We start from the raw sequence: 27,498 nt of genomic DNA, 5'->3' as shown, positions 1-27,498 counted from the left end.
GTTGTGCCTTTATACCAGTCATTGTCTGTGTCACTGAAGTGCTGGCAAATACTTGTCTACTAGCTCTGAGGTGGGATGAATCCTGGTGTGTATCAAAACCAGTCTTCATGGTGTAAATACTCCCTCCACTGCTGATCTCCAGCTACCAACCTAATGCCACTGAATATGGAATTGGGAGAAGATGCACACAATTGGCTCTTGGGCTCTGCTGCAGCACACTACTGGCCATGGTCCGCTCCTGGGATATGGGTTACTTCCTGGGCTAGGGGGCTCCCATAAGCAGAGGTCACATCTGGAGAAGGCAGGTAGCTATAAGACATTAATAGTCAACCATCACAGCAGCTGAAGGATGGATGCCCAGGTTAGGTAAAGTGTCCCCTGCAACTAATAAGTAAACCTAGTAATCCACTCACTCTTCATATTCAACATGGCTTTTTTCAATGCTGTTTTGTTTTTGCATGTACAGTAATTCTTTATAAATAATGAGAATTTTGTTTCTTTATGGAAAATCCACCTACCCTCCACCCTACCATGAATAGCTTGATAGCTGTTCATCAGAATTAGTGATGGAAGAGAAGAGTTAATGAATGAAAAAGTCTAAGAAAGTGATCACTATTAGTAAGAAAATGGCCTCATAAGTGAGTTTGGCTTTCTAGTTATGGAATCTGTAAATGTCTAAGGCATTCGGGTTATCCAGACATCATTGAGAATGCCAAGAATTTTCAGTGGCAGTGGTTCTCACTTCAGCATACATCAGAATCACCTGGAGGGCTTGTAGAAACTCAGGTTGGTGAACCTCTTCCCCAGAGTTCCTGATTCAAAATGTCTGGGGCAAGGCTAAGAATTCCCAACTTGTTCCCAGGTGATCGTGATGCTGCTGGTTCGGAGATACATTCTGAGAACCAACATTCCATAGTAAAGCTACTGTGTATGTACCTGAGGACATATTTTGTGTAGTGTTAGCATTTCTTCAGTTACAAGTAATAAACATATCATTTATTATGTCTTTTATATTTATCAATATCCAGAATATTTAGTTGAAAAATGAATGCAGGCACACAGCCTCCTGTCGGATTGATTCATAGTTTAGATAGGGGAGCATCACAGGGAGCATTGTTTCGCTTAGGAAGCTTGAAATGAATAATGGCTTCTTTTCTAAATCTCACTTGTGGAAGACTTTGACAGTTGTTTATTTCATTTTTTCCTGTTGGTATTTTAATGACACTAGTACAATTTTGGGGTTGCTTCAGATGACCAACAGCATAACTTGCCTTCCCAGTATTAACCTTTAACGTTAAAAATATTTAGTCATGGCCGGCCGTGGTGGCTCACGCCTGTTATCGCAGCACTTTGGGAGGCTGAGGTGGGTGGGTTGCATGAGCTCAGGAGTTTAAGACCAGCCTGGACAACATAGTGAAAACCTCGTTTGGACAAAAAACACAAAAATGAACCAGGTGTGGTGGCGTGTGTCTGTAGTCCCAGCTACTCGAAAGGCTGGGGCAGGAGGACTGTTTGAGCACAGGAGGTCGAGGCTGCAGTGTGCCCTGTTCACTCCACTGTACTCCAGGCTGAGTGACAAAGCAATACCTTGTCTCCAACTATATATATATTTAGTCACATAACTTTTCACTTTGTGTAAATATTTTTTGCATTTACCAATAAAAACACTTACATTTGAAAATTCTCCTTATACTTTTCTACCAAACATACTGATGATAAAATAGTACTTTATAGAGTTTCTGAATCTAGGATATTAAAAATAGTTGAGATCAGTCAACACTTTTCAAGTAAAATCTACTTGCTAGATATGAATAGCTAATAGCTTCTCCAGAAGTGCCTACATTTTATAACTTACCTTGTCCACCCCTTGAGGCTCTGCGTTCAGGGGGAGGGTATATTTTTGTGTATAGAAATAGAGATGAGGTGAAATAGAGATGAAATAGAGGTGATGTGGGAGCAACTGGGAGAAAGTAGAAAAGAGTCTTAGCTGAAGTGGTTGAGGAAGGAGGATTTTTCCCAAAATGGTGCAAAAAACAATGTATTAAATATCTGTGAAAAAGTTCATGGTTATGGTATAGGGTGAGTGGTATATGAAATGAGAATTATGGGATAAACTAACGGAAACAAATGTCTTAAAATTTGCTTTTAACATTAAACAAGAAACATGAAACATAAACTTTTCCGTTATCCTGGAATCTGGGAGAGGAGAAGGATGAGAAAAAATGAAATTTTACATTAGAAGCAATTTGATCAATGTTCAATGTAAAATGGAAATAGCTATGGTCAAACCCACTCAAATCAAGTGTACATTAAATAACTGAGTTAACTGAATTAGGCAGAGTAAGGGCACATTGATTTTCAGTGTTGTTGAAAATTGGTCCACATATCATTGTTATGCTTTTTGTTTGTAAACCTCAATATTTATTAAGTTTCCACACTGTGCTCAGCCCTGAAACGTCAAATTCTCTTAACCAGAATGAGGCTGGAGGATCTAACACTAAGACAGATTGCTGTTTTCTTTTAAGGAATTGATTTGTATGGTGATGTTTTTTCTTCATAAAGTTAAGAACCTGCCAGTCCTGTTTCAAAACATACTTATTTTTAGAAGTTTGGTTTTCCGGGATTATGCATCATTATAGACTCAAATGACTCATTTAGAACTTTTCCCTATCAAATATTCACATTCTATCATCATGATCTTAACACGACATAAGCAAGTTAGTGAACAGAGTGAAGTCAGTTTATTGGCAATATATGCCAAGGTACAGGAATTAAGTAGAAACAAAAGTGAATGAGGGTCTTTCGCAATATATTGGTGTGTTTTTTAGAACCAGTGATAAACTACTGCTGAGTTTCCTTTTATTTACTTTTTTCCTACTCTTAAAACATTGTGACCCGTTTTGAGATCTATCCATTGTTGTGAACCTAAAGCCTATTAGGTCTTATTAAATAATACCCATTTAACTGACCTGTGATTTAAGTTTCTTATCTGCCCCCAAGCAAGTAGACTATATGCAACAGCGTTTTACCTGCCTCACCTTCTGCTTGCCAGTTGGCTTTTGGTCTTCACATATTTCTAGCAGGGATGGGGCTAAAGCAAGGGAGAGAATGGTCCATTGTTTTAGACCTTCACAAACCCAATATACTAGAATCTCCACAAAGGTTATCCAATATCAGGGTGACTTTTGTGCATCCAATAAAGCATAAGGTTAAGAGAAATACAGGCTAAACAAATGAGCATAAATTACTCCTTTGGCTTATGCTGTGAATAAAATATTACCTTTGGAACCATCTCAATGTTTTTTTTTTTTTATATATATAAAGGTTGAAGGAAGACATTTGCAAATTCGTTTCTGCTATAAAACTGCCTAGGGTTTGAGGTTGATTGTTGTATGCAAGAGGGGTCTTGGTGAAATCTGACCCACTTTGAATCTAAAATTACTGAATTCTTAGTGAAAAGATTATTTTAAAAAGAGTTTTGAACTCTTTTTTGTACTGAAATTGTATTCTCCTTTAGATAATCAATGCAGCATCACCCCTACAGATTTTTGAGGGCACTAAATCATACTCCTATTTTGAAAAAGAAAAAAGTCTATTACTATTAAATATATGTGTTAGTTGAATATCAATCACTTTTTCTAAAGGGTAGATTTGGCCAATGAGTGATTTTTCTTTTTTTTTTTTTTTTTTGGAAATCACATCTGAGAACATTGTTTAGACAGCTTGACACTTAGACTCATTTGTGTAAGTAGTAATTTATTCATCATTTGCATGTACTTAACTGGACATTATCATGATAGCAGTTGTCATAACAGACTATTACAGGATATGAATTTAGATATTACCTTAAGAGGTGATCAGAAAAATCAGAATAATATCTTGAAAATATCAATTTTATGGTGAGAAAAATGACAAACTGAATAAACTATTGACTCAAGAAGCTAGACCTTTCACATCCTCATGTATTCACAGAGGTAAAAATAACAACTAATAATATATCCAGAGGGCCCACATTGCTCAGAAATGAATACATAAGACTTTCTTTTCAGCCTCAGAATATGATAAAAAGAAGATGAACCATTATTTTAAAAATTTAGCAATCTAATTTTTAAACAGGATGTTGCATAGATTTTAATGAAGAAAATTCATTTTCTGTTCCTTTCATTTGATTTTAAGTAGCTGAATATCCTGCTTTTTTGTTTTGTTTGCAAGAAATAAAACCATTTTAGAAAGACTAAAAACATTAATTACATTTAGGAACTACAATAATCTGAAAGTAAAATTGGATATTAAAGGACATTTTTGCAATCCTTTTTGCCCTCTTCTGTGTATTATTTTTATCACAGCTCTTAAAAATTTGTATTAATCTTTGGTTCATTTCTGCTTTAGTATTTCTAAGTTAATAATATATTGAATGAAAAATCAAATCAGTAAAAATCCATTTTGTTTCAGTAGTGAGTGCCTTCCCCCTAGAACCAAAACTAAATAAACGTGCTCCATATAAAGCAAACTAGGTACAGCATATTGCACGGGTAACTCACAATCCTAGATTCCTCTATTAATCATTATTCAGACATGCAGAGGTAGCTTAATTTGCTTTAATAAGTGAAAACAGAATCTCTTTGAGACTGCTATCTGCAATATTATACTTTGTCCTGCATTTTCTTGGTCAAAAATTGTATTTTATAGCTATGACACATTTTGGCTTGGAATTTGCTTCTTTATAAGCCTATATAGTAATAGTCATCATTTAAATGAAATGATATCCGTTAGCCTTAAGCTGCATGATTACAGAGACTTGGTCTATCTTATGCTATATTTCCAGTGCCTAGAACATTCCCTGGCATATAATAGGTACTCAATAATAGTTTTTGGAATAAATGAATAAACGAATTTGTGCAAAAGCATAGGGCAAAATGCTATCTTTTAGATATGCGTGACCCTTAAAAATTATTTTGCAAATAATTTGCTCCATTTGCCGCCAGCTGATTTCTGGCCATTGTTACTTCTTGTCTCTGCATACAAACACTCTGTGTCTCTTCTCCTTTCCGCAATGACCACAAGTTATACCGATCTACTTGAGATTTTCCAGATGACTATTTCATGTCCAGAGGAACGTGCCTCTTCTATTGTTCCCCTCTGTGAATGATTTCAGTCACCTTATCTACTCAGGAGGTCTCTCTTCCCCTCCATCAGCATCTTTCTCTGCACCTTCCAAACCCCTATGACTCAACTTCTCATAATGTGGATTGCATTGTTTTTTCAATGACCCATTAAATTGTGTACCTCTGCTAATGATTGTGTGTTGAGACTTCCGTTTTTCCAGTGGATGATAGGTATATACTGTATACACACACACACACACACACACACATATGGGCACAGTATCTAGTGGATATAAAATAAGTGTTTTCAAGTGAGTAGTAATTAAATCAAAGAGTTGCCGAGAAAAATGCCATTCCCGTTTTGCGGACATCTTCATTCTACATTGTAAAGGCCACCTCATTCAAGACCCACCACAATCTTGATCCCAGAAAACACCCATGATTCATCTTTTACAGCCGCCCTGTACTTCATATTTTAAGCTATTAAAGGCTATTTGCTTCTCCTCAGACACACATTAAACTTTCCTGCCTCTTACCCTTTGTTCAAGTTCTGAACACATATCTTTCTTCCCCACACTATGCTTCCTCTTTATCAGTTTCATGTACCTACTTTCCAATGTCTAGTTCGAGGAGACCTTTATAAGGCTACATGATAGAGGTTGCCCCTGGGGTGATGTGAGAAATCAGCTCCAAAAAGGTAGCTACCCGGCAAAGGATCTTAGTCTGTGACTCTCTCATGGATGAACTTATTACCTACTGCTTTGCAGAGTCTCCCTGGACTAGCCTGAATAGGACCTTGTGTGACTATATGTGAACTAAAAGAAGGAGAAATATGCCTAAACTTCTCATCCATCTTTGTAACAGCCCTAAAGTATGCATGTTACTATCCCCTTTCTACACAAGTGGAAAATATTTGTAAATGAACTTTGTTACAGTCTGATAGTTGATGACTTCTTAGTTCATATCATTATTTAAGTAACTTTTCTTTAGTGGAAAAGCCCAAAAATTAGGGAGGCAGGGATCGAGAGAGAGAGAGAGAGAGAGAGAGAGGGATTATCTGTCATCTCAGCCCCAGCATCTATAATCCCCATCCCTGCAAGGGCCTCTTTGGGCAAAGAAGAAAAAGGCACTGTGTTTTTGAAGAGATCCCCGGTCCTATGCCAAGCCTAACCAATTTGGTAGTAGAGCCCAGGCTGGATTTCAGTTGGTTTGTAGTCTTCTAGTCTTTTCATATGTAAATATTTTTAATGCTTTTATTCAGTGTTGTTAAAATGCCCTCCAAAAGATGCACTAACTTGTACCACCACCACCAAGCAGAATATATTTTCCTTGAATAGGCTACTTCCTCTTTTTTTCCCCACTCACTCCATTTTTATTTTAAAAATCCCTGGTAGAGACCAAAAACTGAAATGTTATATTCTTGCCCAAAGAGTGAGAGTTGCTTCAGAAATTAGCAAGTGCTCCAATATAAATCAAGTGATAGATATAAATAATTCAGATACGGAATAAGGAAAATGAGCAGCTTTCTCTTATTTAGGAACTCGATGTCAGGTTTCTGTAAGAAACTGTGTTTATGAAGCAGTCTGAGAATAGCTATTGGTCTGAAGTATTAGTCATTAGTACAGAAGTGCCTAATTCTCTTGACTGCTTGTTCTTTAATAAAAATGTATTGAGGGATTATCATGTACTAGGGCTTGGCATATACTGCTGAAAAACAATAATGTAGAATTGCCTTAATAAATTTTCTGGTCTTGGGAAGGAACAGACAATGAATAAATGAATAGGCAAATATATACGTACTTGCAAATTGTGATCAGGGTTAAGAAGGAACATAGGGTGTTGAGAGTCAAGGAAAAAGGAGACACTTTATATAGGGCAACCAACTGGGGATAGGCTATCTTTAATAGTCACATCTAACTGAGATCAGAAGTATATGAATAAGAGCCAGGTAGGCATAAAGTGGATATATAAAACTCCAAGCAAAGGGAATAGTGTATCTGAAGGTTCTAAGTCAAGAGTAAGCTTGGGCCAGGCGTGGTGGCTCATGCTTGTAATCCCAACACTTTGGGAGGCCGAAGTGGGAGGATCACTTGAGCCCAGGAGTTTGAGACCAGCCTGGAAAACACAGAGAGAACCCGTCTCTCAAAAAAAAAAAAAAAAAAAAAAACAACAAAAAAAAACTAACTTAAAAAATATATATATCAATGCCAGTGGTGTGTGCTTGTAGTCCTGGCTAACTTGGGAGGCTGAAGCGGGAGGATCGCTTGAGCCCAGGAGTTTGAGGCTGCAGTGAGCTATGATCGCACTGCTGCACTCCAGCCTGGGCAACAGAAAGAGGCCCTGTCTGAAAAATAAAATAAAAATAAATAAATAAATAAATAAATAAAAAGCTTGCTGAGTTCTAGGAACTCAGCATTTTCTAACTTCTTGTTAGAAATGCCAAATTCTCAGGCCCACCTTAGACCCACTGAATCAAAAGCACTAAGTGGGACTCAGCAATCTCTGTGTTAACAAGTCTTCCACATGACAATGAGATGCACACTATTGTGTGAGAATCACTGCCTTAGACTGATGTTTTGAGCTATTTAGGGGAGGGAGAGGGCCCATTCAGGGACAATGGTGGTTAACATATGTGGCTCAGACCCAGAAATGATTGCAAGCCCGAAAACTTGTTAAATGTAAAACTTCAGGCGCAGTGGCTCACGCCTGTAATCCCAGCATTTTGGGAGGCCGTGGCAGGTGGATCATCTGAGGTCAGGAGTTCAAGACCAGCCTGGCCAACATGGTGAAACCCAGTCTCTAGTAAAAACAGAAAAATTAGCCAGGCATGGTGGTGGCGTGCGCCTGTAATCCCAGCTACTTGGGAGGTTCAAGCAGGAGAATCGCTTGAACCCAGGAGGCGGAGGTTGCAGTGAGCCAAGATTGCACCATTGCACTCCAGACTGGGCAACAAGAGCAAAACTCCATCTCAAAAAAAAGTAAAACTTCATCTGTCTAAAATAACTTCTGAATTTGAAGATAAACATCCTCATGGTTGATATTTTAATGGTTTATGGATTATTACTTACTTTTAAGGAAGTTAATAGGTTTCATTAACTGCCATTTTGCTTCATTTTGTCACATATAGTTAAAATTTTTCAGACAGAAAATATTCGTATTTTTTCTGTTTCGTTAGCAACCTAAAGCATGGCCTGCTTAAATGACTTATTTGTGCTCATTAAAAACCTTTTTGTGTTAATTGTGTGTATTTTGTATTTAGCCTCCGTGAAACACTCGTGAACTATCTTTTTATTTGTTTTAATTGTGTCATTGGAAAGCTTGAAGTATTTTGTGGGTATTTTTTCTTTTTTTTGCTTGCTTTTTGTCTATAAAGGGGAGATAACTGGCAGTCGGAGTTAGGATTATAGAAACGTTTTCCCAAGGAAATTAATAAAATTTGTTCAAGTTTCTTCTTTTACAAATTGTACTTATTTTTGATTTTTTTTAATAGTGGTAAAATACAAATTACATGAAGTTTACTATCTTGACTCTATTTAAATGTATACTTCCATGGCATTACGTACATTTACGTTCTTCTGCTGCCATCACCACCATCCATCTCCAGAACTCTTCTCATCTTGCAAAACTGAAACTCTATGTCTGTTCAACAATAATCCCCACCAGGCGTGGTGGCTCACACCTGTAATCCCAACATTTTGGGAAGCCAAGGCAGGCAGATCACCTGAGGTCAGGAGTTCGAGACCAGCCTGGCCAACATGGTGAAACCCCATCTCTACTAAAAATACAAAAATTAGCCAGGTGTGGTGGCGCACACCTGTAATCCCAGCTACTTGGGAGGCTGAGGCGGGAGAATTGCTTGAACCCGGGAGGCGGAGGTTGCAGTGAGCTGAGATCGAGATCATGCCACTGCACTCCAGCCTGGGCAACAGAGCGAGACTCCACCCCAAAAGGAACAAAAAAGAAAAAACAACAATAATTCCCCATTGCTTCCTGCCCCCAGCACCTGGAAACCACCATTCTATTTCCTGTCTATAAATCTGAATACTCAGTTCTTTTTTTTTTATTTATTTATTATTATACTTTAGGTTTTAGGGGGTACATGTGCACAATGTGCAGGTTTGTTACATATGTATCCAGGTGCCATGTTGTTTTGCTGCACCCATTAACTCGTCATTTAGCATTAGGTATATCTCCTAATGCTGTCCCTCTCCCCTGCACCCCACAACAGTCCCCCGAGTGTGATGTTCCCCTTCCTGTGTCCATGAGTTCTCATTGTTCAATTCCCACCTACGAGTGAGAATGTGCGGTGTTTGGTTTTTTGTCCTTGGGATAGTTTACTGAGAATGATGTTTTCCAGTTTCATCCATGTCCCTACAAAGGGCATGAACTCATCATTTTTTATGGCTGCATAGTATTCCATGGTGTATATGTGCCACATTTTCTTAATCCAGTCTATCGTTGTTGGACATTTGGGTTGGTTCCAAGTCTTTGCTATTGTGAATAGTGCCGCAATAAACATACGTGTGTGTGTGTCTTTATAGCAGCATGATTTATAGTCCTTTGGGTATATACCCAGTAATGGGATGGCTGGGTCAAATGGTATTTCTAGTTCTAGATCCCTGAGGAATCGCCACACTGACTTCCACAATGGTTGAACTAGTTTACAGTCCCACCAACAGTGTAAAAGTGTTCCTATTTCTCCACATCCTCTCCAGCACCTGTTGTTTCCTGACTTTTTAATGATGGCCATTCTAACTGGTGTGAGATGGTATCTCACTGTGGTTTTGATTTGCATTTCTCTGATGGCCAGTGATGATGAGCATTTTTTCATGTGTGTTTTGGCTGCATAAATGTTTTCTTTTGAGAAGTGTCTGTTCATGTCCTTCGCCCACTTTTTGATGGGGTTGTTTGTTTTTTTCTTGTAAATTTGTCTGAGTTCATTGTAGATTCTAGATATTAGCCCTTTGTCAGATGAGTAGGTTGTGAAAATTTTCTCCCATTCTGTAGGTTGCCTGTTCACTCTGATGGTAGTTTCTTTTGCTGTGCAGAAGCTCTTTAGTTTAATTAGATCCCATTTGTCAATTTTGGCTTTTGTTGTCATTGCTTTTGGTGTTTTAGACATGAAGTCCTTGCCCACGCCTATGTCCTGAATGGTATTGCCTAGATTTTCTTGTAGGATTTTAATGGTCTTAGGTCTAACATGTAAGTCTTTAATCCATCTTGAATTAATTTTTGTATAAGGTGTAAGGAAGGGATCCAGTTTCAGCTTTCTACATATGGCTAGCCAGTTTTCCCAGCACCATTTATTAAATAGGGAATCCTTTCCCCATTTCTTGTTTTTGTCAGGTTTGTCAAAGATCGGATAGTTGTAGATATGCGGCATCATTTCTGAGGGCTCTGTTCTGTTCCATTGATCTATATCTCTGTTGTGGTACCAGTACCATGCTGTTTTGGTTACTGTAGCCTTGTAGTATAGTTTGAAGTCAGGTAGCGTGATGCCTCCAGCTTTGTTCTTTTGGCTTAGGATTGACTTGGCGATGCGGGCTCTTTTTTGGTTCCATATGAACTTGAAAGTAGTTTTTTCCAATTCTGTGAAGAAAGTCATTGGTAGCTTGATGAGGATGGCATTGAATCTATAAATTACCTTGGGCAGTATGGCCATTTTCACGATATTGATTCTTCCAACCCATGAGCATGGAATGTTCTTCCATTTGTTTGTATCCTCTTTTATTTCATTGAGCAGTGGTTTGTAGTTCTCCTTGAAGAGGTCCTTCACATCCCTTGTAAGTTGGATTCCTAGGTATTTTATTCTCTTTGAAGCAATTGTGAATGGGAGTTCACTCATGATTTGGCTCTCTGTTTGTCTGTGATTGGTGTACAAGAATGCTTGTGATTTTTGTACATTGATTTTGTATCCTGAGACTTTGCTGAAGTTGCTAATCAGCTTAAGGAGATTTTGGGCTGAGATGATGGGGTTTTCTAAATATACAATCATGTCATCTGCAAACAGGGACAATTTGACTTCCTCTTTTCCTAATTGAATACCCTTTATTTCCTTCTCCTGCCTGATTGCTCTCTCCAGAACTTCCAACACTATGTTGAATAGGAGTGGTGAGAGAGGGCATCCCTGTCTTGTGCCAGTTTTCAAAGGGAATGCTTCCAGTTTTTGTCCATTCAGTATGATATTGGCTGTGGGTTTGTCATAGATAGCTCTTATTATTTTGAGATACGTCCCATCAATACCTAATTTATTGAGAGTTTTTAGCATGAAGGGTTGTTGAATTTTGTCAAAGGCCTTTTCTGCATCTATTGAGATAATCATGTGGTTTTTGTCTTTGGTTCTGTTTATATGCTGGATTACATTTATTGATTTTCGTATGTTGAACCAGCCTTGCATCCCAGGGATGAAGCCCACTTGATCATGGTGGATAAGCTTTTTGATGTGCTGCTGGATTCGGTTTGCCAGTATTTTATTGAGGATTTTTGCATCAATGTTCATCAAGGATATTGGTCTGAAATTCTCTTTTTTGGTTATGTCTCTGCCAGGCTTTGGTATCAGGACGATGCTGGCTTCATAAAATGTGTTAGGGAGGATTCCCTCTTTTTCTATTGATTGGAATAGTTTCAGAAGGAATGGTACCAGTTCCTCCTTGTACCTCTGGTAGAATTTGGCTGTGAATCCATCAGCTCCTGGACTCTTTTTGGTTGGTAAGCTATTGAATATTGCCACAATTTCAGAACCTGTTATTGGTGTATTCAGAGATTCAACTTCTTCCTGGTTTAGTCTTGGGAGGGTGTATTTGTCGAGGAATTTATCCATTTCTTCTAGATTTTCTAGTTTATTTGCATAGAGGTGTTTGTAGTATTCTCTGATGGCAGATTGTATTTCTGTGGGATCGGTGGTGATATCCCCTTTTTCATTTTTTATTGCATCTATTTGATTCTTGTCTCTTTTCTTCTTTATTAGTCTTGCTAGCAGTCTATCAATTTTGTTGATCTTTTCAAAAAACCAGCTCCTGAATTCATTAATTTTTTGAAGGGTTTTTTGTGTCTCTATTTACTTCAGTTCTGCTCTGATTTTAGTTATTTCTAGCCTTCTGCTAGCTTTTGAATGTGTTTGCTCTTTTCTAGTTCTTTTAATTGTGATGTTAGGGTGTCAATTTTGGATCTTTCCTGCTTTCTCTTGTGGGCATTTGGTGCCATAAATTTCCCTCTACACACTGCTTTGAATGTGTCCCAGAGATTCTGGTATGTTGTGTCTTTGTTCTCGTTGGTTTCAAAGAACATCTTTATTTCTGCCTTCATTTCATTATGTACCCAATAGTCATTCAGGAGCAGGTTGTTCAGTTTCCATGTAGTTGAGCGGTTTTGAGTGAGTTTCTTAATCCTGAGTTCTAGTTTGATTGCGCTGTGGTCTGAGAGACAGTTTGTTATAATTTCTGTTCTTTTACATTTGCTGAGGAGAGCTTTACTTCGACTATGTGGTCAATTTTGGAATAGGTGTGGTGTGGTGCTGAAAAAAATGTATATTCTGTTGACTTGGGGTGGAGAGTTCTGTAGATGTCTATTAGGTCCACTTTGTGCAGAGCTGAATTCAATTCCTGGGTATCCTTGTTAACTTTCTGTCTCATTGATCTGTCTAATGTTGACAGTGGGGTGTTAAAATCTCCCATTATTATTGTGTGGGAGTTTAAGTCCCTTTGTAGGTCACTCAGGACTTGCTTTATGAATCTGGGTGCTCCTGTGGTGGGTGCATATATATTTAGGATAGTTAGCACTTCTTGTTGAATTGATCCCTTTACCATTATGTAATGGCCTTCTTTGTCTCTTTTGATCTTTGTTGGTTTAAAGTCTATTTTATCAGAGACTAGGATTGCAACCCCTGCCTTTTTTTGTTTTCCATTTGCTTGATAGATCTTCCTCCATCCCTTTATTTTGAGTCTATGTGTGTCTCTGCACGTGAGATGGGTTTCCTGAATACAGCACACTGATGTGTCCTGACTCCTTATCCAGTTTGCCAGCCTGTGTCTTTTAATTGGAGCATTTAGCCCATTTACATTTAACGTTAATATTGTTATGTGTGAATCTGATCCTGTCATTATGATGTTAGTTGGTTATTTTGCTCGTTAGTTGATGCAGTTTCTTCCTAGCCTCGATGGTCTTTACAATTTGGCATGTTTTTGCAGGGGCTGGTACCGGTTGTTCCTTTCCATGTTTAGTGCTTCCTTCAGGAGCTCTTTTAGGGCAGGCCTGGTGGTGACAAAATCACTCAGCGTTTGCTTGTCTGTAAAGTATTTTATTTCTCCTTCACTTATGAAGCTTAGTTTGGCTGGATATGAAATTCCGGGTTGAAAATTCTTTTCTTTAAGAATGTTGAATATCGGCCCCCACTCTCTTCTGGCTTGTAGAGTTTCTGCCGAGAGATCAGCTGTTAGTCTGATGGGCTTCCCTTTGTGGGTAACCCGACCTTTCTCTCTGGCCACCCTTAACATTTTTTCCTTCATTTCAACTTTGGTGAATCTGACAATTATGTGTCTTGGAGTTGCTCTTCTCGAGGAGTATCTTTGTGGCATTCTCTGTATTTCCTGAATCTGAATGTTGGCCTGCCTTGCTAGATTGGGGAAGTTCTCCTGGATAATATCTTGCAGAGTGTTTTCCAACTTGGTTCCATTCTCCCTGTCATTTTCAGGTACACCAGTCAGAAGTACATTTGGTCTTTTCACATAGTCCTAAATTTCTTGGAGGCTTTGTTCATTTCTTTTTATTCTTTTTTCTGTAAACTTCCCTTCTCGCTTCATTTCATTCATTTCATCTTCCATCAGCGATACCCTTTCTTCCAGTTGATAGCGTCTGCTACCGAGGCTTCTGCAATCTTCGCGTAGTTCTCGAAACTTGGCTTTCAGCTCCGTCAGCTCCTTTAAGCCCTTCTCTCCATTGGTTATTCTAGTTATCCATTCGTCTAATTTTTTTTCAAAGTTTTTAACTTCTTTGCTATTGTTTTGCATTTCCTCCCATAGCTCGGAGTAGTTTGATCATCTGAAGCCTTCTTCTCTCAACTCTTCAAAGTCATCCTCCGTCCAGCTTTTTTCCATTGCTGGTGAGGAACTGCGTTCCTTTGGAGGAGGAGAGGTGCTCTGCTTTTTAGAGTTTCCAGTTTTTCTGCTCTGTTTTTTCCCCATCTTTGTGGTTTTATCTACTTTTGGTCTTTGATAATGGTGATGTACAGATGGGTTTTTGGTGTGGATGTCCTTTCTGTTTGTTAGTTTTCCTTCTGCCAGACAGGACCCTCAGCTGCAGGTCTGTTGGAGTTTACTAGAAGTCCACTCCAGACCCTGTTTGGCTGGGTGTCAGCAGCGGTGGCTGCAGAACAGCGGATTTTCGTGAGACCACAAATTCAGCTGTCCGATAGTTCCTCTGGAAGTTTTGTCTCAGAGGAGTACCCGGCCGAGTGAGGTGTCAGTCTGTCCCTACTGGGGGGTGCCTCCCAGTTAGGCTGCTCGGGGGTGAGGGACCCACTTTAGGAGGCAGTCTGTCCGTTCTCAGATCTCCAGCTGTGTGCTGGGAGAACCACTACTCTCTTCAAAGCTGTCAGTCAGACAGGGACATTTAAGTCTGCAGAGGTTCCTGCTGAATTTTTGTTTGTCTGTGCCCTGCCCCCAGAGGTGGAGCCTACAGAGGCAGGCAGGCCTCCTTGAGCTGTGGTGGGCTCCACCCAGTTCGAGGTTCCTGGCTGCTTTATTTACCTGAGCAAGCCTGGGCAATGGCGGGCACCCCTCCCCCCAGCCTGGGTGCCGCCTTGCAGTTTGATCTCAGACTGCTGTGCTAGCAATCAGCGAGACTCCGTGGACATAGGACCCTCCGAACCAGGTGCGGGACACAAGCTCCTAGTGTGCCGTTTTCCAGCCCCGTTGGAAAAGCGCAGTATTAGGGTGGGACTGACCTGATTTTCCAGGTGCCATCTGTTACCCCTTTCTTTGACTAGGAAAGGGAACTCCCTGACCCCTTGCGCTTCCCGAGTGAGGCAATGCCTCGCCCTGCTTCGGCTCGCGCACAGTGCGCTTCACCGACTGTCCTGCACCCACTATTTGGCACTCCCTAGTGAGATGAAACCGGTACCTCAAACAGAAATGCAGAAATCACCCGTCTTCTGTGTCACTCAGGCTGGGAGCTGTAGACTGGAGCTGTTCCTATTCGGCCATCTTGGCTCCACCCTCCTGAATACTCATTTCTATATCTTCTTTAGAGAAATGTCTATTCAGGTTACTTGCTCATTTTTTAGTCAGGTGATTTGTTTTCTTGCTATTGAGTTGTAGGAGTTCCTTGTGTATTTTGAATACTAACCCCTTACCGGGTGTATGGTTTGCAAAATATCAATTGCTGCTGCTATGTTCAACTTGTTCTTAAAAATAAAAACTTTTCCTTTGTGGTCAATGCTTCCCTCTTCCTCATTTCCAAATTTTATACATGAAGGAAATATAAGCACACAGAAAGAAAGAAGATGGACACTCTTAATATGGCCAAGATATAATTTGGCTTTTATTTTAAGAACATTGGAGTTACAAGCTTCATAGAAAGCCATGTCCTAAAAGATGAAGAATTATGATCAATGCAAAGAGAAAATGTTAAAAAGAAAAAGTTACCCTTTTATGTTTGGGTATATATCCTTTTTCAATATTGCGAAGAGAATCTAGAGTTTTTGTTTTTGTTTTTGTTTTGTTTTTGAGACAGAGGTTTGCTCTTGTTGCCCAGGCTGGAGTGCAATGTTGCAATCTCGGCTCACTGCAATCTCCACCTCCCGGGTTCAAGCGATTCTCCTGCCTCAGCCTCTAAAGTAGCTGGGATTACAGGTGTGCGCCACCATGCCCAGCTAATTTTTCTGTTTTTAGTAGAGACAGGGTTTCACTGTGTTGGCCAGGCTCGTCTGTAACTCCTGACCTCAGGTGATCCACCCACCTCAGCCTCCCAAAGTGCTAGGATTACAGGCGTGAGCCACCGCACCTGGCTGAGATTGTTTTTTATAAAAAGATGTGGATTCTTTATGGAAAACACAGAGCAGTTAATTGCTATTTTTTTAATGCCACAAATTTGGAAGTGTGTTGAGTCTGAGAAGAAACCATAGTTAAAATATAATTACTGAGAATCGCTTGGGAAATAAAAGCCCTAAATTTCTTCATGCCTACAAACTTGATATTGTTTTCCCAAGATCTTTTTTTTTACTTTAACCTTTCTTAAGTGTTTCTGATTATGCTAAATCTAGGCCATTAGTTCTGAGTCTGTTTTATTATTTATATTGTTATTCAGTTTGCTCGTCAAAAGTGATCATGCCCAAATATGAAAGTTTACAAGAATTGCCCTGAAAACTGAATGCAAGGAGACAATGAAAAGAAACTGCATAATATTTTGCCTTCAGGCTATCACAGTAAAAACTGTTGCTGGAAAAAAATGCAATCACATCTCTTTTTTTTTTTTTTAAACACATGTTTCAATGGCATAATTTATTGTCAAGAATGTCTCTACCAGAAGCATAAGTGATACTAAAGGCAGAGGGTTGTATTCGCTCAGTCTGCAAAGTATCCCCTTTGTCATAGCTCCACGCAGTCCCTCAGAATTTGGCAGAAACGAGGGACTCAACTTTCGAGAAAGGGTGACAATCCCAGTTTTGTTGGAGAGCTGTGAAATAGCCCCATAGTGTTAGTAATGAGAATTCACTTAAGAAGTCTCCTGCAGGCTCGGCGCGGTGGCTCAGGCGTGTAATCCCAGCACTTTGGGAGGCCGAGACGGGTGGATCACCTGAGGTCAAGAGTTCAAGACCAGCCTGGCCAACATGGTGAAACCCCATCTCTTCTAAAAATACAAAATTAGCCAGGCATGGTGGCGGGCACTTGTAATCCCAGCTACTCAGGAGGCTGAGGCAGGAGAATTGCTTGAACCCAGGAGGTAGAAGTTGCAGTGAGCCAAGCTTGTGCCGTTGCACTCCAGCCTGGGCAGCAAGAGTGAAACTCCACCTTTGAAAAAAAAAAAAAAGGAAAGGAAGGAAGGAAGGAAAAAAGAGAAAGAAGTCTCCTGAAAAAAAGAAAGGAAGAAAGAAAGAAGTCTCCTGTTTAAAAAAAGGAATGAAAGAAAAGAAGGAAGGAAGGAAGAAAAGAAAAGTGTCCTGAAAAAAAAAAACACCAAAATATAAGTGCTTGACAACTGAAGTTCAAGGGTAAAGGCTATTGGGAAAGCAGATGAAGTTAATCTAAGTAGTGGATGCTGTTGGTGCCCCAGCCAGATTCGTTCACTGGGTTGGTGCACCCATTCCTCAGTGACTCTGAGTATTAGCTGCTAAAGCCTCATGGTTTCTCCCCTTTCCAGAGAACCTCCCTCAGCCAAAATGAAGCCACCTTGACTGGCACGTTCCACCACACCTTCTCTCTTAAAACCACTAGGGGTACAAAGGGACAACCCCTTTGTCTCATCACGGCACCTGCTGTTGTACAATTTGTGATCTGGGAATTCCCATGGGGCCAGATTGATGGTGGTCTCCAGCCCATACCACATCCCAACTTAACTTTCTTGCCCTGTCTTCCTGCTTCTCTCACTCCCTTTTTCTTAAGAGCACTCAGATTCTGCTTCTCTAAAACCTGGCTGAAGGCAGTAGGTATCCGAAAGAAAAGCTGTACCTACATTCTGGGCACCAGAACAGTCAGGGAACCAACCAGAATGAAAAGTCAAAAATTACAGATAACGATGGAAGTCTCTGAGCCTGATACCTTTCATGAAGGGCTTGCTCACACGTCAACTTGTGTTTCTTTTTAATTGTTTCAACGGCATTTGGGCAGCTCATCCCGCCCAGGTATTTGAGAGATTCCAGTAGGCCTCTGATCCTCTGGAGAAAGCAAGATATACAGTCCTTGACTCTCTTGGCCCCATGAGGATGATATATCTGCTGAGAAATGCAGAAGCTGCAAAACATAGCTGGGCTGTACTTGCTGCCAATTCCCGGGTAACTGCATTCTGTGAGGGCTTCCCTGAACCACATGGAAGAGCCCCGGGATAAGTACTAAACACAAGTATTTATATGACATGATTTCTAATTGCTCATCCTTGGCTTCTCATGACTAGCTCAGCATGAAGAATGCTGGGACTTTTCTTTCCTAGCACCTCCTCTTTTTAGGCTATTTTTCAAGAGTCTTGGTTAACAAACGTTTGTTTGACAAGGATTCATCGTAGACAGCAATGCCATTAGTCCCTACTTAAGTAATATTTGTAACATAAATTTCTCTGCACAGTGTATGTAGCCCAAGAATAACACTTCATTGTTGGAACCTAGTAATTTTGAATTCCTAGTAAGTGAGATAGGACCTCTGTGAGTTAGCAGGTTAAGATTTTGGGAGGAATATTTAATATCCCTCAGAAGGGAAGTTTTTCAAACACTGGGTAGCACTATATATATTTATATATATAGCCAGATATATATATTGCCATATATATATATATAGCCAGATGTATATATATAGCCAGATATATATATTGCCATATATATATATAGCCATATATATATATTGCCATATATATATAGCCAGATATATATATATATATAGCCAGATATATATATATCACCATTTATAAATAAACTCATAAGTGGCAAATCCAGTAGAGCTAATTCGAGCATCCCAGAGTCTCCCCTCTCTGTCGCTTGTTTGTGCAGCTACCCCTGCTGTGGCCTTTTATGGATTATCCTGGACTTCTACAACTGACCCCTCGACTTTCTCTCCATCTACAAGCTTCATTTTGCTTTACTTTCCTCCTAATCCAGTTTAGATTCCACAGTATGTTTTTTCAATTACATCCTGGCTAATATTGAAACTCCCTTATCCCTAAATGTGTGAGCCACAGTCATCTGATGAAACCCCAAACCTGGATCAACTGTTTTCTCCATGCTTACATGCAACACTGTTGGAGAAAATGAGAAAGTCAGGCAGATTGGTTCTGCTAAAAAATGTTGAACCTCATCCTCAAGTGGGCCCTCAGCACTGTTTGCCAACCTCATTACATTTCTTAGGTCAACTCCCTCTCACAGTCTCTATTACGATTAATTCAAATGTTCCCACTTACCCTTAATTCATGTTTTCATTCAGTGACTATTCATTGCACACCAGGCACTGCACGCTATGCCAGGCACTGCAGACTATGCCAGGTCTGTTGATTCCTACTTCACAGAGGAAATAAAATCCCTCCAAGCAGAATTCCCTCAATTTACTCTTTCTAGTCTTCCCAACTGACCTTCTGTGCTTTGCAGTAGGAATGTTCTTTTAACTGTCAAGTCAAAATTCCTCCCTCAAAAATAAGATTCCCGTGTTAATAGACAATTCCTTTCTTTTCTTAGAAAAGTAGTAGATGACTATAATTTTAAATGTGTATTTGAACAAATCCTTAGCTACATAAAGATAAGCAAAGATATGACAGGCAATTTAATTTTATATGAAGAAAAACATTATATCAGACTTACATATCATTCTAAATCAGTACTTTTGTATCCATACTCAGACAACATTTAATGAACTGAAAATTCTGCCTGTGTGAAACTAGTCATAATAAAATTAGACTTGGTTTGCTCTTTCATGGAGAACATATTCCAGATGTTTACGTGATTCAAAGAAAACCCACAATATAATGGCTTTCTTCAATGTTTTCTCACTTACTGCTTCCAAACTAGAATAAAACCTAATGCAATCCTGGTATCATCTAAATAGCACATCGTATTGCTCAGCATTAACTGTGCTTTTTGACATTTTAAGTGTAGTGTTTAATAATTTAAACACAAATTTATCTGTGTCATATTAAAAGCTCCAATCTGTGAAATATAGCCAAACCAATGTCACATCTATTTAAATAGCAAAGTACCTGTGTTCACCCTTTACAGGGTGAAGGTCTTGTGACTCTGTGTTTAGGTGGCCATACTTCTTGTTATGTGTGCTTCTGGGCACTGAGAGCCCACAGCAGTGAGCCATCCTTGGGTGGTGCAAGCTGCCACCAAAACCTAAATCAAATGCCAAAGTGAAGACTGACATGAGCATTCTCCTGCCTCCTTTTCCTTTTTATCTTTCCTACCATCTGTTGTCTCCTTTCTTCCACCTTCATGTGTTGAGTGCCCTCATGATGATTTCTAGCTGACTGAAGTCCTTTAGTCTGTTCACCCCCATCTAGAGACTTCCCCGAAGTGAACCTTTGCCCCCAGTTATCTGTTTATCAACTGACCTCGCACCAGTCAAAGCTTCCATTGTCAAATTTTTTAACAGAAATTTAGGAATTCAGATTAAACTGAATATTTGGCATTTTTTCTTTTTTTTGGAGACAAGAGTCTCACTGGGTCACCGAGGCTGGAGTGAATGCAGTGGTGCCATCTTGGCTCACTGCAACCTCCACCTCCCAGGTTCAAGCGATTCTCGTGCCTCAGCCTCCTGAGTAGCTGGGACTACAGGCATGTGCCACCACACCTGACTAATTTTTGTATTTTTAGTAGAGACAGGGTTTCACCATGTTGGCCAGTCTGGTCTCGAACTGCTGACCTCAAGTGATCCACCCATCCACCCACCTCGGCCTCCCAAAGTGCTGGGATTACAGTCATGAGCCACCCTGGCCGGTCTGGGTTGTTTTCTTCATCTTTAGCAGTTGTCTTGTTCACAACTACTTCAACAATATTTATTTTCTTTTTCTTTTTGAAGCAACTCTCCAGAGTATTTGGCCTGGTTTTTATAGAAATAATAACTTTTTTCTTTTCTTTTTAAACTAATATTTTTATGATTTAGGAAATCTTTATTAAATTACGTAATCGCAATTGTTACTGGCAAAGACAGGTTTGAGAACATACACACAACTGACGGTTGTAACAAGTCAGAAGGTCCGCACATACTGACAGGCACCTCGAACATTTTATTGAGGCTGTGAGAGGTTCCCATCACTGCTGTTTCACAAAGAGAATGAGGACTTTGGCTAATTTGGTGAGTCTTAAGTGGAGATTAGTTAAGAGAACTTCCACTATCATTGCTTGAAAGAAGCAAAAAAGAAATCACAAGATCTTATGGTAAAGTTTAAAGAAGAAAAGTAAATTTTAAAAAGGAGAAAAAAGAGGAAAAGGGAGAGCATTGCAATTAATTATGAGTACCAAAACTTATTTTTGAATCCCCTTCATCCTCCAAAACATTGATGCAGGATTAATATGTGTGCTCAGGAATTTGGGGGAGAAAATGAAAATCAAAATATTCTAATAAGAGACATTTGAAAATGTACATTGTGTCACCTAAAGGGAACTGAAATCTAGATATGACTTAATGAGGTAGGATAATCAACTTAATGGCTTGAGAGTCTTGCTTGTAAAGAGAGATGATTAGCACAAAGGACTCACCTGTATCACTGAAAGATGCTGCCTGCTGTCTTGTCCTCTCTGCAGAGGTTCCTGTTTACATTTTCCCCTCACATGATATTTATTTGTGGCTACTAGAAATGCACGTTATTATCCAGAAGAGAATGATTTCATTTTGTAATCGTTGTCCTTGTCCACGTTTCCCCTATTGACATTTAAGAAATCTGTTTTCTAACCTTTCTATTATGCAAAACAAAATTATTATGGATCATTTCCTTTTAGAGATAAGTATTCATATATATGGATTTAAACCACCTTTCTCCATGGGCACTTATTCTGATACTTTTAATCCATGTATTTATTCATAAGGAAATGGAATAGTATTTACTATCAACCCCTATAAAACTTTCTGAATTTCACACTGATTCCAATGACATTCCACTAACACGAAGTTGAATAAAGATGAATACATCACATATGATTTTTTTGCATGTGTATGGTCAGAAGGGGCTCTCTTTTGTTTGTTTTTATTAATATATAATTCACATACTTTAAAATTCACTCTTTTAAAGTGTACAATTCAATGGTGTTTAGTATATTCACAAGATTGTGCCTCCATCACCATTGTTTAATACCAGAACATTTTCGTTATCCTCCAAAAGAAACCCCATGATTGCTTAATGTAATGTTTTTAATGACCACTTTTTAAAACTTTAAGTTCAACAGAGCGATTATCACAATGTCTTGTATTATCTAAGAACTACATAACAGTCTTATACTCTATACAGCACCACAGTTTAGTGATGAAGTATTCAGGTTGATTTGGGAGGATAATGTCATTCTTATTTTGAATGTTCATACTGGCTCCTTTTATTTGGAGTAGGAGGAAATGCAAGGCTTATAAATGAGGTCAGTGTAACCAATGGTTTTATCAACATAGTGAAACAGACAGAGAAATAACACCTGCCCAGATCAAGCAAGTCAAAACAACACGTATAGTCGAGCGGTGCTGTCCTTGTGCACAGACATTACATTACACAAACTGTTCTCCTAAGTGAGGGAATGTGTCCCTTAGAAATTGCTTATTGGAACATTTGGACATCATGCATCATGTTAAAGATCCATAAATGCCATCTCGATAGGGTAGATATGATGCATGGTAATATCCTCCCCATATCTGCATAGGGTTCTTCTGCTCAACGGATTGCAATGATGTATTGCATCAGAGACTCCTGCTCTAGTGCTTCAGAGACAGCTGAGAAGCCCCACGGGAGCCTTCTGAAGTCATTGCTACAAGGACTAAAATACCAGGAGATCAGGAAGTCATTCTGAGGACTTGACAAAATACCCTACTCCCTAAATGAAACTGTTACGATGTGGTTGGTGCAAAGTATGCATGCAATATTTTATGATTGAATGTGTCTTTCTATTGTAAAAAATAAGGATCCGTTTCTGGTCGTGACGTGAGTAGAATTTAGAATCCAGCAGCAATATATTTTTCTTGTTACTTTGCCAATCCAGAATTTCTTAGGGGAAGCATATAACATAATAGTTAAGAATATATATTCTAGAGGCAGGCAAACCTGCGTATATGTATCCCAGGTTCCTCAGTTTTTACCCATGAGAGCTTGGCAAGGTTTGTTTGTTTTGAAAACAAACCTCTGCAAGTTTGTTTTCTCATGTATAAAATTAGAATTCTCCGACTACTGGCCTCATAGGATTGTTGGGTAGAAATAAAATCAGTTTATGTATGAATAGAGCTCCTCATGGCATTAGGCACCTAGGAAGTGCTCGACAAATAGTGGTTATCATTATCCTCCATTAACAAATATCCACTGTTATAATACTACCACAATAGACTGTCTTAGTCTGTTCCAGCTGCTATAATAGAAATGCCATAAATTGGATAGCTTGTGAAACAACAAAAACTTATTTCTCACTGTTCTGGAGGTTGAGAAGTCCAAGATCAAAATACCAGCAGATGTAGTGTCTGGGGAAGGCCCATTCGTCGTAGAAAGCACCTTCTCACTGCACCCTCACATGCTGAAAGGAGCTAGCTAGCTCTCTGAGGTCTCTTTTGTAAGGGCGCTAATCCCAAAAATCACCTCCCTAAAGGCCCCATCTCCTAATACCATTGCCTTAGGTGTTGGGATTTCGTTTTCTTTTTATTTTTTAGGATTTCAACATAGGAATTTGAGGGGGGACACAAACATTCAAACCATAGCATAGAGCAAACATTACTGACACTGCACCCCAAAGAGAATAAGCCCAGGTATCAATTCTTCTTGTTTTAAATATTCTCATCTTCCAATTTGCTTTTGACTATTGCACACAGGCACTTCGAGGAGAAATTGCACCTCTGAAAGAGAACGTGAGCCACGTCAATGACCTTGCTCGCCAGCTTACCACTTTGGGCATTCAGCTCTCACCGTATAACCTCAGCACTCTGGAAGACCTGAACAGCAGATGGAAGCTTCTGCAGGTAAGCACATTGTAAACATTGTTGTCCTTCGTTACAGTAAAATAATATACAGATAAAATTTGTAAAGAACAATGAAAGTATTTTTTTCATTTAATGTTCATGGTAATATTTGTGAGGATAGGATATTTTATATTAGTTTATAATTCCCATCTAAACGTTTTCAAATTATTAATATTAATTTTGGAAGCAACTAAGACTTAGTATATGTCTTAGTCTGTTTAGTGTTGCTAGAAAACAATACTTGGGGCTGGGTAATTCATAAAGAAAAGGTGTTTATTTGGCTCAGTTCTGCAGGCTGTACAAGAAGCATCTGCTTCTGGCGACGGCTTCAGGCTGCTTCCACTCATGGCAGAAGGCAAAGGGGAGCTGGTGTACAAAGATCATATGGCAAGAGAGGAGGAGAAAAAGAGGGAGGGGAGGTGCCAGTTCTCATGAAAACTGCTAGAGCAAAACCTCGCTCACTACCGTGAGAATGGCACCAAGCCATTCATGAGGGATTCACTCCTACAACCCAGACACCTTCCACTAGGCCTCACCTCCAACATTGGGGATCAAATTTCAACACGAGATTTAGAGGGAACATCCAAACTCTGTGTAGCAGTATTCTTACAATAAACAGAAAATAATGCTGAATCATGATGGAAGATGCGAATTGCCGCCATGCAGTTCCTTTGTACTCTTATCGCTTGGATTCTTAAAAACATCTTTCCCTTTAGAATCCTAATTTAAACAAGAGTCAATAGTAAGATGTGTCCAAAAGACATTTAAAGAAAGAGCATCCTGTCACAAACTCACATGTGGAAGTTTTTCGTAGGTTTGCATAATAAATACAGGGAATGTAAGTGTGCTCAAGGCCACACTTACTAGCTGTGGGACCTGGAGCAAATTACTTAACCTTTCTGAGCCTCAGTCTTTCATCTGAAAAAAAAAAATAAATGGGATAATAAAATTCTCTACAATATCAGTTTATTATTAGGATGAATGAGTCAAAATAAATGGGAAGTGCTTGGGAGCGAACATGCCAAATGATAAGCACTCTGCAAATTCTAGCTCTTGTTGTTATTATTATTATTATTATTATTATTATTACAGTACACAGGTTTTGGAATCTAACATATTAGCTGAGTGACCTTGAGGCCACTTAATCTCTGTGGTTGTCCATTTACTCATCTCTAACATGGTTACTGTAACGTTGAATGAGTTAATTCATGTAGAGTAATGGTTGAAGTGGTGGAAGAGGTGTGTCTACCTTCTCAGTGTGAAGGACACCCAAAACCTAAAATTAGTTTAACCATAGAATTAGAGAATCATTTTCTCTCCTTTCCAATTTTCTCCTTTCCAATAGGATGCAGAAGGTATGCCTCTGAGGAAACTGGGTTTAAAACTATTTGGTTTTAACTTTTTAATAAGAAAAATATAATAAACCAAATGACTTTCCTATTGTCAGTCCATTTAGGGGTGTGATTGAAAGCCCTGTTAAAGAATTGCTAGATATATACCCAGTAATGGGATGGCTGGGTCAAATGGTATTTCTAGTTCGAGATCCCTGAGGAATCGCCACACTGACTTCCACAATGGTTGAACTAGTTTACAGTCCCACCAACAGTGTAAAAGTGTTCCTATTTCTCCACATCCTCTCCAGCACCTGTTGTTTCCTGATTTTTTAATGATGGCCATTCTAACTGGTGTGAGATGGTATCTCACTGTGGTTTTGATTTGCATTTCTCTGATGGCCAGTGATGATGAGCATTTCTTCATGTGTTTTCTGGCTGCATAAATGTCTTCTTTTGAGAAGTGTCTGTTCATGTCCTCTGCCCACTTTTTGATGGGGTTGTTTGTTTTTTTCTTGTAAATTTGTTTGAGTTCATTGTAGATTCTGGATATTAGCCCTTTGTCAGATGAGTAGGTTGCAAAAATTTTCTCCCATTCTGTAGGTTGCCTGTTCATTCTGATGATAGTTTCTTTTGCTGTGCAGAAGCTCTTTAGTTTAATGAGATCCCATTTGTCGATTTTGGCTTTTGTTGCCATTGCTTTTGGTGTTTTAGACATGAAGTCCTTGCCCACGCCTATGTCCTGAATGGTATTGCCTAGGTTTTCTTCTAGGGTTTTTATGGTTTTAGGTCTAACATATAAGTCTTTAATCCATATACCCAAAGGACTATAAATCATGCTGCTATAAAGACACATGCACACGTATGTTTATTGTGGCACTATTCACAATAGCAAAGAGTTGGAACCAACCCAAATGTCCAACAACGATAGACTGGATTAAGAAAATGTGGCACATATACACCATGGAATACTATGCAGCCATAAAAAATGATGAGTTCGTGTCCTTTGTAGGGACATGGATGAAACTGGAAAACATCATTCTCAGTAAACTATCGCAAGGACAAAAAACCAAACACCGCATGTTCTCTCTCATAGGTGGGAATTGAACAATGAGAACTCATGGACACAGGAAGGGGAACATCACACTCCGGGGACTGTTATGGGGTGGGGGGAGGGGGGAGGGACAGCATTAGGAGATACACCTAATGCTAAATGACGAGTTAATGGGTGCAGGAAATCAACATGGCACATGGATACATATGTAACAAACCTGCACATTGTGCACATGTACCCTAAAACCCTAAAGTATAATAAAAAGAAAAAAAAATAAAAAAGAATTGCTAGATCTTTAATAAAGATAAGTTGCAAATCCCAGACCTCTTGAGATCTCACATAATTTAATTCTTGTTGTGATGGATAGTCCTGAAATATTTGTATTATAGATTGTTATAAGTGGCATCGACTAAAGCAAGGCAATATAGCTAAGTGATTATATGCCTTTCTCTGTTTGTTCCATAGTGGTTGAGTACTATTAAAATCTTATCTGTTCCATCCTTAGTATGTTTTTCATCTTAAGTATAAATAAGGAAGGTAATAAATGTCCAAAGAAAACCAATGGCCACATTAGTCCCATTTAAGTGTTCTAGAATTATATTTTATAATTTCTTTTAGAGAGCAGAATGCCACGTTTGCTTTCAGAATGTGGTAAAAGATTTGTGACAGTGGCATGTAGATTTCCAAATGAGGTCAAAGGATTATGACTAGTAGGAAAAGTTTTTTTTTAATCAATGCTAAGTGATCCATTCTAGTTGCACTATTTATTTGCATTTAAGGTATCAAAAACTGTTAATAGCTTACTATGTAGCCATTCTTTACAGTGAGTAAAAACTTGGTTATAGGTACAGGAAAACACATGTAAGGAGATAGTGTGATATAGCAAAAAGAGCATTGGAGTGACTATTAGGAGGCCTAACTTCAAACTTAAGCTCAGCCATTATTTGACCGTGTTACTGTGAGAAAGCCATTTAACCTCTCTCAGCTTTAATTCTCCTCATTTTTAAAATGAGGAAATCCATTTTGTCTAAGGTCGCATCCAGTTCAATCCTGTGATTCTGTCTCTAGATATCTGGGGAGATACATATTTGACAGAATTTAGTTTAAAACCAATGAAGTTGCTTTCTTTATTCATAATACAAATGTGGTTTGTTGAAATTATATTTCTCCTTGTATAACTC

At 39.0% G+C, this 27,498-nt stretch overlaps 1 protein-coding gene across 2 annotated transcripts in view; it reads left to right on the top strand.

Moving 5' to 3' along the window:
* DMD (dystrophin) overlaps positions 1 to 27,498 on the top strand; it is a 1,770,560-nt gene that overhangs the window by 1,416,968 nt on the left and 326,094 nt on the right. For both annotated transcript variants that reach the window (XM_030807549.1, XM_030807550.1), the window contains one exon: positions 23,786 to 23,932. In XM_030807549.1, the coding sequence (XP_030663409.1) occupies positions 23,786 to 23,932 (147 nt within the window). The remainder of the gene's footprint in view (positions 1 to 23,785; positions 23,933 to 27,498) is intronic.

Source organism: Nomascus leucogenys, chromosome X (assembly GCF_006542625.1).
Source record: "Nomascus leucogenys isolate Asia chromosome X, Asia_NLE_v1, whole genome shotgun sequence".
Taxonomy (NCBI): Eukaryota; Metazoa; Chordata; class Mammalia; order Primates; family Hylobatidae; genus Nomascus; species Nomascus leucogenys.
Note: the sequence above shows the minus strand (reverse complement) of the source record. Positions and strands in the feature narration are given on the sequence as shown.